Raw genomic sequence first — 13,349 nt, forward strand, 5'->3', positions numbered from 1 at the left:
CGAAGCTCAAATCAGCATCAAATTGACATCAATGTTGCAAACAACCTGGTTTTATTAAAACACTGTCCTTGGAATGAGGGTCCAATTTAATCTTCGATTATCCCGGAATATTGGGAATTTTAGCAGGGTTATTGGGAATGTTAATTTTTTTCCCATCCCTTCACCCACAGGATTTTGAAACAAACACGGAACTAAAAACGAAAGTGATTGGTTTTCTCGAGGAAGTGATTCATGACCCTGAGCTGCTGACCCAGGAGAGGAAAGCAGCCGCCAACATCATCAGGCAAGTTTTCCTGAGAAACCAGCAAAAATATACAGGGGCACAAACTCAGAATCATAGCCACAAACACAAGAAATATTTGTTCAGACTGACCTCCTGTGACATTTTGCATAGAATGTACAGCACAGAAACAGACCCTCTTCCTAAATGATTGATGCTGGTGAATTTTTTTATTCATTGATGGGGTGCGAGTATCGCTGGATTGGATTTTGTTCATTGTCACGTGTACCGAGGGACAGTGAAAAGTCTTATTCTGCGAGCAGCTCAACAGATCATTTAATACATGAAAAGAAAAGGAAATAAAAGAAAATACATAATAGGGCAACACAGTGTAACTACGTAAACACCGGCATCGGGTGAAGCATACGAGGTGTAGTGTTAATGAGGTCAGTCCATAAGCGGGTCATTTAGGAGTCTGGTGACAGTGGGGAAGAAGCTGTTTTTGAGTCTGTTCGTGCGTGTTCTCAGACTTTTGTATCTCCTGACCAATGGAAGAAGTTGGAAGAGTGAGTAAGCCGGGTGGGAGGGGTCTTTGATTATGGCTGGCTGGGCCCATTTAAGAGTCAACCTCATTGCTGTGGGTCTGGAGTCACATGTAGGACCGGGTAAGGGCGGCAGCGCCTTATCTAAAGGGCATTAGCGAACCAGATGGGCTTTTACGACAACGACAATGGTTTCATGGTTGTCGTTAGACTTTTAATTCCAGATTTTTATTGAATTCAAATTTCACCATCTGTCATGGTGAGATTCGAATCCTGCTCCCCGAGGATTATCCTTGGTGTCTGGTCCAGCGACAATACCACCACGCCACTGCCTCCCTTGAATGATCCATACAAACTTTCTACTCCTGTTCATCACAACCTATCAGTATGCTATACTGGCTTGCCCCTAAAGGCATCTACACTATTCCCCTTAATCATTCCATAGGTAGCAAGTCCTACATTCAAGCCACTCTCCGCATGAAGAAGTTTTTCCTCAATTCCCTATCGGATTTACTCGTGCCGATCTTGGGCGGGACTCTCCCATCCCGCGACAGAGTGTCCACGCCATCGTAAACGCCGTTGCGTTTTATTACGCTGTGAACGGGCTGCTGCCAGGAGTAATTCTGGCTCCTACAGGGGGCCAGCGAGGTGCTGGAGCAGTTCACGCCGCTCCACCTGCCGATCCCGGCACGAATTGGGCACCACAGGATCCGCACATGCGCTGTGGCCTCCTTCAACGTGCAGGCCTGGGCCGGGGGACAGAGAGGACAGCCTGCCGATCGGTGGGCCCCGATCGCGGGCCAGGCCGCATCGGAGGCCGACCCCGGGGTCAGAGCACCCCCTCCCCCCCCCCCCCCCCGTCCACACACAGGCCGCCACCCGACCCTTCCACACAGAGTTCCCGCCGGCTGCGAGCAGGTGTGGATGGCGCCGGCGGGACTCAGCGTTTTCACTACGGCCGCTCGGTCCATCTCGGGGGCAGGCCGGCCGCGTAGAGCGGCCCGTGACCGGTGTTGCGCCAACCACGCCAGCGCCAATGGTGGAGAATTGCATGCTGGCGTCGGGGGGTTGGCCCGGTCGCGGGGATTCTCTGACCAGGCCCCGGGCTGAGAGAATCCCGCCCGTTGTTCTCTAATTTTGGACTCCTTCGGAAGTGCAAACATCGTCTCTAAGTTTACCCTATCATACCTTTCCACAATGTTAACGACCCCTACCAGGTCACCCCTCAGCCATCTCCCTTCAAGAAAATCGAGTTCAATAGGAAATCTGGAACTTGGTGAGAATATTTTGTTTTTTAAGGGTCTGTACCTTAAAGGCCACCACACTAGTGTTGTCCATGGGAACCAGGTAAGTGAGGGAGCTTAGAAATCAACAATGTTGGGCAGCACGGTGGCGCAGTGGGTTAGCCCTGTCAATTACAACGTGTCACGATTTCAAGGTGAGAGGGGGAAAGTTTAAGGGAGATGTGCGTGGAAAGAATTTTACGCAGAGGGTGGTGGGTGCCTGGAACGCTTTGCCAGCGGAGGTGGTAGAGGCGAGCACGATAGCATCATTTAAAATGCATCTAGACAGATATATGAATGGGCGGGGGACAGAGGGAAGTAGATCCTTGGAAAATAGAAGACAGGTTTAGATAAAGGATCTGGATCGGCGCAGGCTGGGAGGGCCGAAGGGCCTGTTCCTGTGCTGTAATTTTCTTTGTTCTTTTCTTTGTTGTTCTCACGGCGCCGAGGTCCCAGGTTCGATCCCGGCTCTGGGCCACTGTCCGTGTGGAGTTTTCACATTCTCCCCGTGTTTGTGTGGGTTTCGCCCCCACAAACCAAAGATGTGCAGAGTAGGTGGATTGGCCACGCTAAATTGCCCCTTAATTGGAAAAAATGAATTGGATACTCTCAATTTATTTTTAAAAAAGAAATCACCAATGTGACTGTCAGGTCAGTAAATTGTTTGCAAATCACTAACATGTTTTAAATCATCTCTAAATTTGCTGATGGCCTGTGAGTTTTATACCTGTGTGCTCTAGTCCTGAGCTGCATGGAGAGCTTGCTTACTTTAATATTATTAACAGATTTCAGTATTTGAAAGATCTCTGTCACATCTCCTCTTAGTACCGTCTGGTTAATAACACAGAGTGTTTCCAATTTCCAGGACATTGAGCCAGGAAGACTCCGTGGACAATCAAACAACTTTGGAAGAGATAATGAACATGGTCGGTATCTATTTTTAATATGAAGCTTTAATTTGAGCCGTGGCTTGAGAGGATTTCTTTTTAAAGTCGCTTCTTCTTTCCTCTCCTTGGGAAAGGCGGAGGAAGAAACATTTGAAAACCTCTCTGCCCTGGAGATAGCTGAGGAGTTGACATTATTGGATCATCTTGTCTTTGGCTGCATTCCATACGAGTAAGTAATTTTTACTCCACCAGGAGGTAAATACCTTTCATAAAATTACACAGAATATACATCACAGAAACAGCTCTTTAATTATTGCTCCAGGTAAGGCTCCTCCCATCCTTGCTTCATCTCATCCGATCATTCTATACTTCTATTCCTTTCCCCCACATGTACTTGATTTTCAAATGTATCTATACGATTTGCCTCAACTATCCGATGGTCGGGAGTTCCACCTGTTGGCCACTCACTGGGTAAGGGCGATTTTCTTGAATTCCTTGTTGGATTTATTAGTGACTGTCAGGAATAGTAGGAGTGTTTAAGGACAGGGCTAATAATTGAGAGGCAGGGACTAATAACACAAAATCATGAGTTCAAATCACACTTTGGCAACTGAAGCTATTAAATTCAGTTAAGTGAATAAAGGCGCGTCTCAATACGGTGGCCACACAGCTGTTGGACTGTTATCAAAACCCAACTGGTCCCTAATTGTCATTTAAAGAAGGAAATTTACCATCCTTCCTGGTCTGACCTATACGTAACTCCAGACCCTTAGCTCTTAACTGTCTTTGGAAATAGCTTAACAGTTTATTCAGAACAAAGAACATTACAGCACAAGAACAGGCCCTTCGGCCCACCAAGCCTGTGCTGATCCAGATTCCTTCTTTAGACCTACTACTTATTGCTCAAAGAATCTGCATCCCTCCATTCCACATCATCGCATGTAATAATAATAATTTTTATTATTGTCACAAGTAAGCTTACATTAACACTGCAATGAAGTTACTGTGAAAAGCCCCTCGTCGCCACATTCCGGCGCCTGTTCGGGTACACAGAGGGAGAATTCAGAATGTCCAATTCACCTAACAGCACATCTTTCAAGACTTGTGGGAGGAAACCGGAGCACCCGGAGGAAACCCACGCAGACACCTGGAGAGCGTGCAGACTCTGCACAGATAGTGATCCAAGGTGGGAATCGAACCTGGGACCCTGGCACTGTGAAGCAACAGTGCTAACCACTGTGCTACTCTGTGTCTATCAAGATACATCTTAAATGTTGCTATTGTGCATGCCTCCGCCACCTCCACTGGCAACATGTTCCAGGCACCCACCACCCTCTGGTGAAAAACGTTCCCCGCACATCTTCCCTAAACTTTCCCCCTCTCACCTTGAACCTGTGCCCCCAGTAATTGAGTCTCCCACCCTGGGAAATAGCTTCTGACTGTTCACCCTGTCGATACCTCTCGGAATTTTGTAGATCTTAATCAGGTCTCCACTCAGCTTTCGTCTTTCCAAAGAAAACAATCCGAGTTTATTTAATCTCTCCTCATAACCAACACCCTCCAGACCAGGCAACATCCTGGAAAACCTTCTTTGTACTCTCTCTCTCCAAAGCATCCATGCCCTTCTGGTAACGTGGTGACCAGAACTGCATGCAATATTCCAAATGTGGCCTTATTAAAGCTTTATACAACTGTAACATGATCTGTCAACTCTTGTACTGAATGCCCCGGCCAATGAAGGCAAGCATGCTATATGCCTCCTTGACTACCTTATCCACCTGCATTGCCACTTTCATGGAACTGTGGACCTGATCCCTCTGTATATCGGTGCTGCTCAGGCTTCTGCCAATGTCAATGCTCCTAAGGGTTGTCATACTATCTTCTCATGGGACTTTAAGGAGGGGCAATAAATGCTAGATGCTCAGATCCTGTGAATAAATAGAAAAAATCTTCTATTTATGACCCCTAGTTTCAGTTTCCCCTGTAGCAATCTGGGATGGCCACTTCCAGAATACAAAATGGACGCTCACAAAGAATGTAGGGAAATGTGGACAATGCAAGACAACAAGCAGGTACAGAGCCTGAATGTATATTTGGGAAGCAGTTACCAGACGGAATCAAAACTCTGGGTCGATTAGCATATTGATGGCCCATCTCCGAGGAACAAAGGACTAATGCTCAGGTAGTTGATACTGTCACAGACATCCCGGCGCCAGAAAGACACAATCAAAGCAAGGCTAACGGCCACCTAAGACACGCCCAGCGATCAGGACACCCACCCCTTTTATTGGTTAAGATCGATAACAATGATCGAGAAGCGGCCCAATTAATTGGGACCAAGTTTAAAAGCGCGCAAAGCCCCTCCAAGTATAAGAAGGAACCCCCACGAGAGATTCGCTCTCTTGGATTTGGCTCTCAGGCGGAGAGACCCATCCACCAGCATCACCAGAAGCAAGTATGTTCAAGGTCAACGTTCGCGACCAGACGGACGACCTTAGCTGTTCTCCTGTTTCTCTTCGAACCCAACAGCCTCAGATCCGAACAACGGCCATTGTTCCTCTTACTAAGTGGGCACCCAAAGTTAAGTATAGGCGTTAGCATTAGAGATAGTTTAGTTTGTAGTACTTTGTGCATGAGTAGATCTTACTGTGTGTGTAAATAAATAGTATTGACTTTGAACTAACTAACTGATGTATTGGCTCTTTGATCGGTATTCGGGTTGAACCTTGTGGCGGTATCGAGAGATACCTGGCGACTCTGAAAGTAGAAACATAAACGTAATTAGGATTAAGGAAGGCGGCCATATTAACCGCCATATTTATAACCAGATAAACGGAGCAACACCCCACAAGTAGAAACAACTTCTCTTCACCTGATCTATTGAAACCTATTTATGGGCGGGATTCTCCGACCCCAAAGAACAAAGAACAAAGAAATGTACAGCACAGGAACAGGCCCTTCGGCCCTCCAAGCCTGCGCCGACCATGCTGCCCGACTAAACTGAAATCTTCTACACTTCCTGGGTCCGTATCCCTCTATTCCCATCCTACTCATGTATTTGTCAAGATGCCCCTTAAATGTCACTATCGTCCCTGCTTCCACCACCTCCTCCGGCAGCGAGTTCCAGGCACCCATTACCCTCTGTGTAAAAAACTTGCCTCGTACATCTCCTCTAAACCTTGCCCCTCGCACCTTAAACCTATGCCCCCTAATAATTGACCCCTCGACCCTGGGAAAAAGCCTCTGACTATCCATTCTGTCTATGCCCCTCATAATTTTGTACACCTCTATCAGGTTGCCCCTCCACCTCCGTCGTTCCAGTGAGAACAAACCAAGTTTATTCAACCTCTCCTCATAGCTAATGCCCTCCATACCAGGCAACATCCTGGTAAATCTCTTCTGCACCCTCTTCAAATCCTCCACATCCTTCGGGTAGTGTGGCGACCAGAATTGAACACTATACTCCAAGTGTGGCCTAACTAAGATTCTATACAGCTGCAACATGACTTGCCAATTTTTATACTCAATGCCCCGGCCAATGAAGGCAAGCATGCCGTATGCCTTCTTGACTACCTTCTCCACCTGTGTTGCCCCTTTCAGTGACCTGTGGACCTGTACACCTAGATCTCTCTGACTGTCAATACTCTTGAGGGTTCTACCATTCACTATATATTCCCTACCTGTATTAGACCTTCCAAAATGCATTACCTGACATTTGTCCGGATTACATAGATACATAGATACATAGAAGATAGGAGTAGGAGGAGGCCTTTTGGCCCTTCAATCCTGCTCCGCCATTCATCACCATCATGGCTGACCATCCAACTCAATAGCCTAATCCTGCTTTCTCCCCATAGCCTTTGATCCCATTCTCCCCAAGTGCTATATCCAGCCACCTCTTGAATATATTCAAAGTTAGCTCCCGCTCAGGATAGTGGAGAGGAGCTTTTGATACTTGGGGATACAGGTGGCCAGGAACTGGGATGCCCTGCACAGGCTCAACTTAACCCGGCTAGTGGAGCAGATGGAGGGAGAGTTTAAAAGGTGGGATATGCTCCCGCTTTTCTTGGCGGGACGGGTACAGACTGTGAAGATGATGGTTCTCTCCAGGTTCCTCTTCGTATTTCAGTGCCTCCCCATTTTCATCCCCAAGTCCTTTTTTAAGCGGGTGAATAGGATTGTTAGTGTGGGCGAATAAAACCCCGCGAGTCAAAAGGGTATTCTTGGAGCGTAGCCGGGTGGCGGGGGAGGGGGGGGGGGGGTTACTTATGCGGTTGTTACTGGGTGGCCAATGTGGCCATGATCAGGAAATGGATGATGGAGGAGGGGGCGGCGTGGGGGCGGTTGGAGGCGGCGTCGTGTAGAGGCACCAGTCTAGGGGCACTTGTTACGGCTCGGCTGCCGTTCTCGCCGGCGCGATACACCACTAGTCCGGTGGTGACGGCGGCACTGAGGATCTGGGGGCCGTGGAGGAGACACAGGGGAGAGGAGGGGGCCTCGGTGTGGACCCCGATACAGAATAACCACAGATTTGCTCCGGGTAGGTTGGATGGGGGATACCAAGGCTGGTATAGGGCAGGTATTAGGAGGATGGAGGACCTGTTTATAGACGGGACTTTCCCTAGCATGCAGGCGCTGGAGGAGAAGTTCGGCCTACCCCTGGGGAATGCGTTCAGGTACCTCCAGGTTCGGGACTTTCTTAGACAACAGGTGGGGACATTTCCGCTGCTGCCCCCGTGTAGGATCCAGGACAGGGTGGTGTCTGGCATCTGGGTAGGGGAGGGGAAGGTGTCGGACATATATCAGGAGCTACAGGAGGTGGAGGAAGCCTCAGTGGGGGAGTTGAAAGATAAGTGGGAGGAGGAGCTGGGCGAGGAGCTGGATGAGGGCCTGTGGGCCGATGCCCTGGGCAGGGTGAACTCCTCCTCATCATGTGCCAGGCTCAGTTTAATTCAGTTTAAGGTGGTGTATCGGGCACATATAACGGCGGCAAGAATGAGTAAGTTTTTTGGGGTGGAGGACAGGTGCCCGAGATGTGCAGGGAGTCCGGCGAACCATGCCCATATGTTCTGGGCATGCCCGGCACTTAAAGAATTCTGGCAGGGGTTTGCGAGGGTGATGTCTAGGATTTTGGACACTCGGGTGAAGGCGAGCCCAGCGGTAGCGATATTTGGGGTGGCGGAGGATCCGAGCGTGCAGGAAGCGAAAGAGGCCGAGGTTCTGGCCTTTGCCTCCCTGGTAGCCCAGAGACGGATCTTGCTAATGTGGAGGAACTCGAATCCCCCGAGTGTGGAGACCTGGGTTAGTGATAGGGCGGGGTTCCTCAGTCTGGAGCGAATAAAGTTTGCCTCGAGAGGGTCCTTGATGGGGTTCTCCTGGCGGTGGCAACCTTTCCTTGACTTTCTTGGGGAGCAGTAAGTGTCAGCAGCAGCATCCTGGGGGGAGGGGGGGGGGGGGGTTCAGGGGGGGTACTGTTGATACGATGTGAGTTGGGCATGGGGACAAAACCCACCTGGTTCTGTTTTTAAAAAAGGGAAAAACTTTTCTGTTGTGTAAGTAGTTTCACTGGAAGCTTTGGGATATGTTGATTGCTATTTTTTATTATCTGTATTTCTATTTTTGTTTTGTAAAAACGCTCTTTGGAAAAACTTTAATAAAACATTTATTAAAAAAAAGAATATATTCAAAGTTTTAGCATCAACTACTTCCTGTGGTAATGAATTCCACAGCTCACCACTCTTTGGGTGAAGAAGTGTCTCCTTATCTCTGTCCGAAATGGTTTACCCTGAATCCTCAGGCTGTGACCCCTGGGGCGTCATTCTCCGACCCCCCGCCGGGTTGGAGAATCGCCGGGGGCTGCCGTGAATCCCGCCCCCGCCGGTTGCCGAAGTCTCCGGCACCGGAGATTCGGCGGGGGCGGGAATCGCGCCGCACCAGTTGGCGGGGCCCCCCCCCGCTCGATTCTCCGGCCCGGATGGGCCGAAGTCCCGCCGATAAATTGCCTGTCCCGCCGGCGTAAATTAAAGCACATATTTACCGGCGGGACAAGGCGGCGCGGGCGGGCTCCGGGGTCCTGGGGCGGGGGGGGCGCGGGGCAATCTGACCCCGGGGGGTGCCCCCACGGTGGCCTGGCCCGCGATCGGGGCCCACCGATCCGCGGGCGGGCCTGTGCCGTGGGGGCACTCTTTCCCTTCCGCCTCCGCCACGGTCTCCACCATGGCGGAGGCGGAAGAGACTCCCTCCACTGCGCATGCGCGGGAAACTGTCAGCGGCCGCTGACGCTCCCGCGCATGCGCCGCCCCGACATGTCATTTCCGCGCCAGCTGGCGGGGCAACAAAGGCCGTTTCCGCCAGCTGGCGGGGCGGAAATTCCTCCGCCGTCGGCCTAGCCCCTCAATGTTGGGGCTCAGCCCCCAAAGATGCGGAGCATTCCGCACCTTTGGGGCGATGCAATGCACGTCTGATTGGCGCCGTTTTGGGCGCCAGTCGGCGGACATCGCGCCGTTTCGGGAGAATTTCACCCCAGGTTCTGGACACACCCATCATCGGGAACATCTTCCCTGCATCTACCCTGTATAGTCCTGTTAGAATTTTATACGTCTCTATGAGACCCTCCTCGTTCTTCTGAACTCCAGCGAGAACAATCCCAACCTAGTCAACCTCTCCTCTTATGACAGTCCCGCCATCCCTGGAATCAGTCTGGTAAACCTTCGCTGCTCTCCCTCGAGAGCAAGAACATCCTTCCTCAGAGAAGAAGACCAAAACTGCCCACAATACTCCAGGTGTGGCCTCACCAAGTCCCTGTTCAATTGCAGCAACACATCCCTGCTTCTATACTCGAAACCTCTCGCAATGAAGGCCAACATACCATTAGCCTTCTTTACCGCCTGCTGCACCTACATGCTTACCTTCAGTGACTGGTGCACAAGGACACCCAGGTCCCGCTGCACACGCCCCTCTCCCAATTTACAACCATTCAGGTAGTAATCTGCCTTCCTGTTTTTGCTTCCAAAGTGAATAACCTCACACTTATCCAAATTATACTGCATCTGCCATTGGTTTGCCCACTCGCCCAACCTGTCCAGATCTTGCTGTAGGACTTAGGGGGATTAAATTCCATTTGCCATCTCTCCACCCAAGTCTCCAAACAATCTAAATCCTGCTGTATACTCTGACAGTCCACATCGCTATCCGCAATTCCACCAACCTTTGTGTCGTCCACAAACTTACTAATCAGATCAGTTACATTTTCCTCCAAATCATTTATATTTACTACGAACAGCAAAGGTCCCAGCACTGATCCCTGTGGAACACCACTAGTCACAGCCCTCCAATTAGAAAAGCATCCTTCCATTGCTACTCTCTGCCTTCTATGACCTAGCCAGTTCTGTATCCATCTTGCCAGCTCACCTCTGATCCCGTGTGACTTCACCTTTTGTACCAGTCTGCCATGAGGGACCTTGTCAAAGGCCTAACTGAAGTCCATATAGACAGCATCCACCTCCTCGAATAAATCCATCAAGTTAGTGAGACACGACCTCCCCTTCACAAAACCGTGCTGCCTCTCACTAATTCTTCGGGTCGGAGAATCGCCGGGGGGGGGGACACGAATCCCACAACGCCGGGCCGCCGATTCTCCGGCCCAATGGTCGCCGTGGTGCCGGTCGGGGCAGCTGAATGCGGCCCCCCGCGCCTGGCAATTCTCCGCACTCGACGGGCCGAGTGCACACCGACTTCGGCTGAGTCCCGCCGGCATCGTTCGCGTGTGGTTCTACCCGGCAGGACATCGGCGTTCTGGCTGCGGGGGCCATCCTGGTGGGGGTGGAGGGGGGATCCAACTCCGGGGGGGGGGCCTCGACGGTGGCCAGACCCGCGATCAGGGGCTACCGATCGGCAGGCGGGCTAATTCTGGGGGGGTCCTATGTTCCTCCGTGCTGGGTCCCTGTAGGGCTCCGCCATGTTGCGTGGCGCGCATGCACGGACCCCCGGCGGCTGTGCTTGGGTCTGTATCGGCAGCTGGAGCTGCGTGAAACAGCCCCAGTGGAATGCTGGCCCCCTGTGGATTGGGGGATCGCTGCTCCTAGTGGCCAGATGACGCCGTCGTAAAACGCTGCGACGCTTACGATGGCGTCAACACTTCGCCCCATGATTGGAAAATCCCGCCTGTATTTTTAAACAGAGTGAGGGGGCGATTATCTGGCTGCATTGCACCCAACGCAAATCCCACTATGTTGGGAGAATAGTGGGAGAGCCCTGAAATGGGATTTGCGGCAGTCGTAAAACAGCCTCCTAGTCTCCTGGCCCATTCCAGCTGGTGTGTCAGGAGAAACTGACCACAGCTCATTTACATTTATTCCAATCTCATTAAATAGATTACAGTTGAATTCATTGGCCGCCTGGTTCTCTCACCACTGCCCCCCCCCCCCCCCCCCCCCCCCTCAGCAGCAAGCAGGAAGCCACTTGGGAGCGAATCCTACCGGTCCTTAAAAGCAGCGAGCAGGTGCCATGGACTCCAAGGGGGGGTGAGTACCCTTTCTCCACCTACCTCCATGGAATACAAGGGCACAGCAACTGCTGGCCAGATGAAGTGGAGTGGGGGGGGGGGGGTCCTTCAAGGCTACTGGAGGCTGGGGGGGGGATCAGGCTGGGCTGGAGGGGGTGGGTCAGGGGTCTCCTCCAGGATGGGGATTGCCTTGGGTCTTTCAAGCCTGTTTCGTTCATGTTGAACACCCCATAACAAGGCAAAGCACAGCCTCAGCCTGTCTGAAAATCCTCTCACAGCTGCAGCTTGTTTCTTTGGGAAGCATTTCACTCTCCCTGATGTTTTATAGGCTCTGTGCTTTCAATGTTGCAGTATGCCTTCTGTAGTCCCTTTGTACTGCATTGTCTACATTGAATTTCACACCCCATTGGAGTCCATGGCAATGCTTTTAAGGGCTGATGGTGACATTTTACAGACTCTTGACTGGCAGCTGAAAGCTATCTCAAAGGAGGGATTAGCTTTGTTTGTTTTCATAGCACTTCATGGTCCATTTACTCTGAAGTGCTTCCTCTTTTGAGCAGGTGTCCTATCTAACCACATTTTGCCTGTGATGGATTTTTTTCTACTCTGAAGTGCTTTCTAAAAAGAGTAGGTGCTCAGTCCGACAGCAATTTTTTTAGACTGGATCTTTTTCAGACTTTGCTGCCTGAACAGCCCTGGAATCGCTTTGCCACCACTCAGACATTACAGAGCAAGGGTTCCTCAACGAGGATCTTCTCGCAGCCACTGTTAAATTCTCTGGAAAGATGGGATAACCACACCCGGGGTGTGGGGGGGGGGGGGGGGGTTCAGAAGCCTTTGTAGCCACCGGGTGGTCAGGGACATGGCTGGACAGTGCCCTGGCACTGCTGCCTGGCATCCTGACATCCTGGCCGTGCCAACCTGGCAGTGTGGCACTGCCAAGTGGTAGGGTGACCTCATAGCAGTTGTCACTCATTTGGGGGGGAGGGGGCTGATGGCTGCGATGGGGGGGGGGGGGTCTTTGCCGGGGAGAAGGGAGGGGTCTTTTCTGATGAGAAGTCGGGGAGTGGTCTTTGCCGGCAAGGAGGCTGTAGTGTTATTCTTTTTTAAAATAAATTTACAGTACCCAATTCAATCTTTCCAATTAAGGGGCAATTTAGCGTTCAATCCACCTACCCTGCTCATCTTTGGGTTGTGGGGGCGAAACCCACGCAAACACGGAGAGAATGTGCAAACTCCACATGGACAGTGACCCAGAGCCGGGATCGAACCTGGGACCTCGGCGCCATGAGACTGCGGTGCTAACCACTTCGCCATCGTGCTGCCTGCTACAGGGTTATTCTGAGATTAGGATGCCCTTTGGTTTCAGAGGACCCAGCCTTGCTGTCGCCTTCAGCACCCACAGATCACATTTTCGGCGCAAATCACCACTAGCGCCAAACAAATGACTAAGTGTGGGAGGATTACGATGGGAATTGTGCCGGAACAACTGCTGTGATTTGCACCAGTTCCCCCGCCCAGGATTCATAAGAACATAAGAACTAGGAGCAGGAGTAGGCCATCTGGCCCCTCGAGCCTGCTCCACCATTCAATGAGATCATGGCTGATCTTTTGTGGACTCAGCTCCACTTTCCGGCCCGAACACCATAACCCTTAATCCCTTTATTCTTCAAAAAACTATCTTTATCTTAAAAACATTTAATGAAGGAGCCTCTACTGCATCACTGGGCAAGGAATTCCATAGATTCACAACCCTTTGGGTGAAGAAGTTCCTCGTAAACTCAGTCCTAAATTTACTTCCCCTTATTTTGAGGCTATGCCCCCTAGTTCTGCTTTCACCCGCCAGTGGAAACAACCTGCCCGCATCTATCCTATCTATTCCCTTCATAATTTTATATGTTTCTATAAGATCCT

At 50.9% G+C, this 13,349-nt stretch overlaps 1 protein-coding gene across 1 annotated transcript in view; it reads left to right on the forward strand.

Annotated features, from left to right (window-relative positions):
• The window catches only part of LOC140387375 (ras-specific guanine nucleotide-releasing factor 1-like), a 207,188-nt gene that overhangs the window by 176,970 nt on the left and 16,869 nt on the right, over nt 1-13,349 (forward strand). Inside the window, exons 20-22 of the mRNA XM_072470378.1 lie at nt 171-283; nt 2,911-2,971; nt 3,067-3,161. Coding sequence (XP_072326479.1) covers nt 171-283; nt 2,911-2,971; nt 3,067-3,161 — 269 coding nt within the window. The remainder of the gene's footprint in view (nt 1-170; nt 284-2,910; nt 2,972-3,066; nt 3,162-13,349) is intronic.

Source organism: Scyliorhinus torazame, chromosome 12 (assembly GCF_047496885.1).
Source record: "Scyliorhinus torazame isolate Kashiwa2021f chromosome 12, sScyTor2.1, whole genome shotgun sequence".
NCBI lineage: Eukaryota > Metazoa > Chordata > Chondrichthyes > Carcharhiniformes > Scyliorhinidae > Scyliorhinus > Scyliorhinus torazame.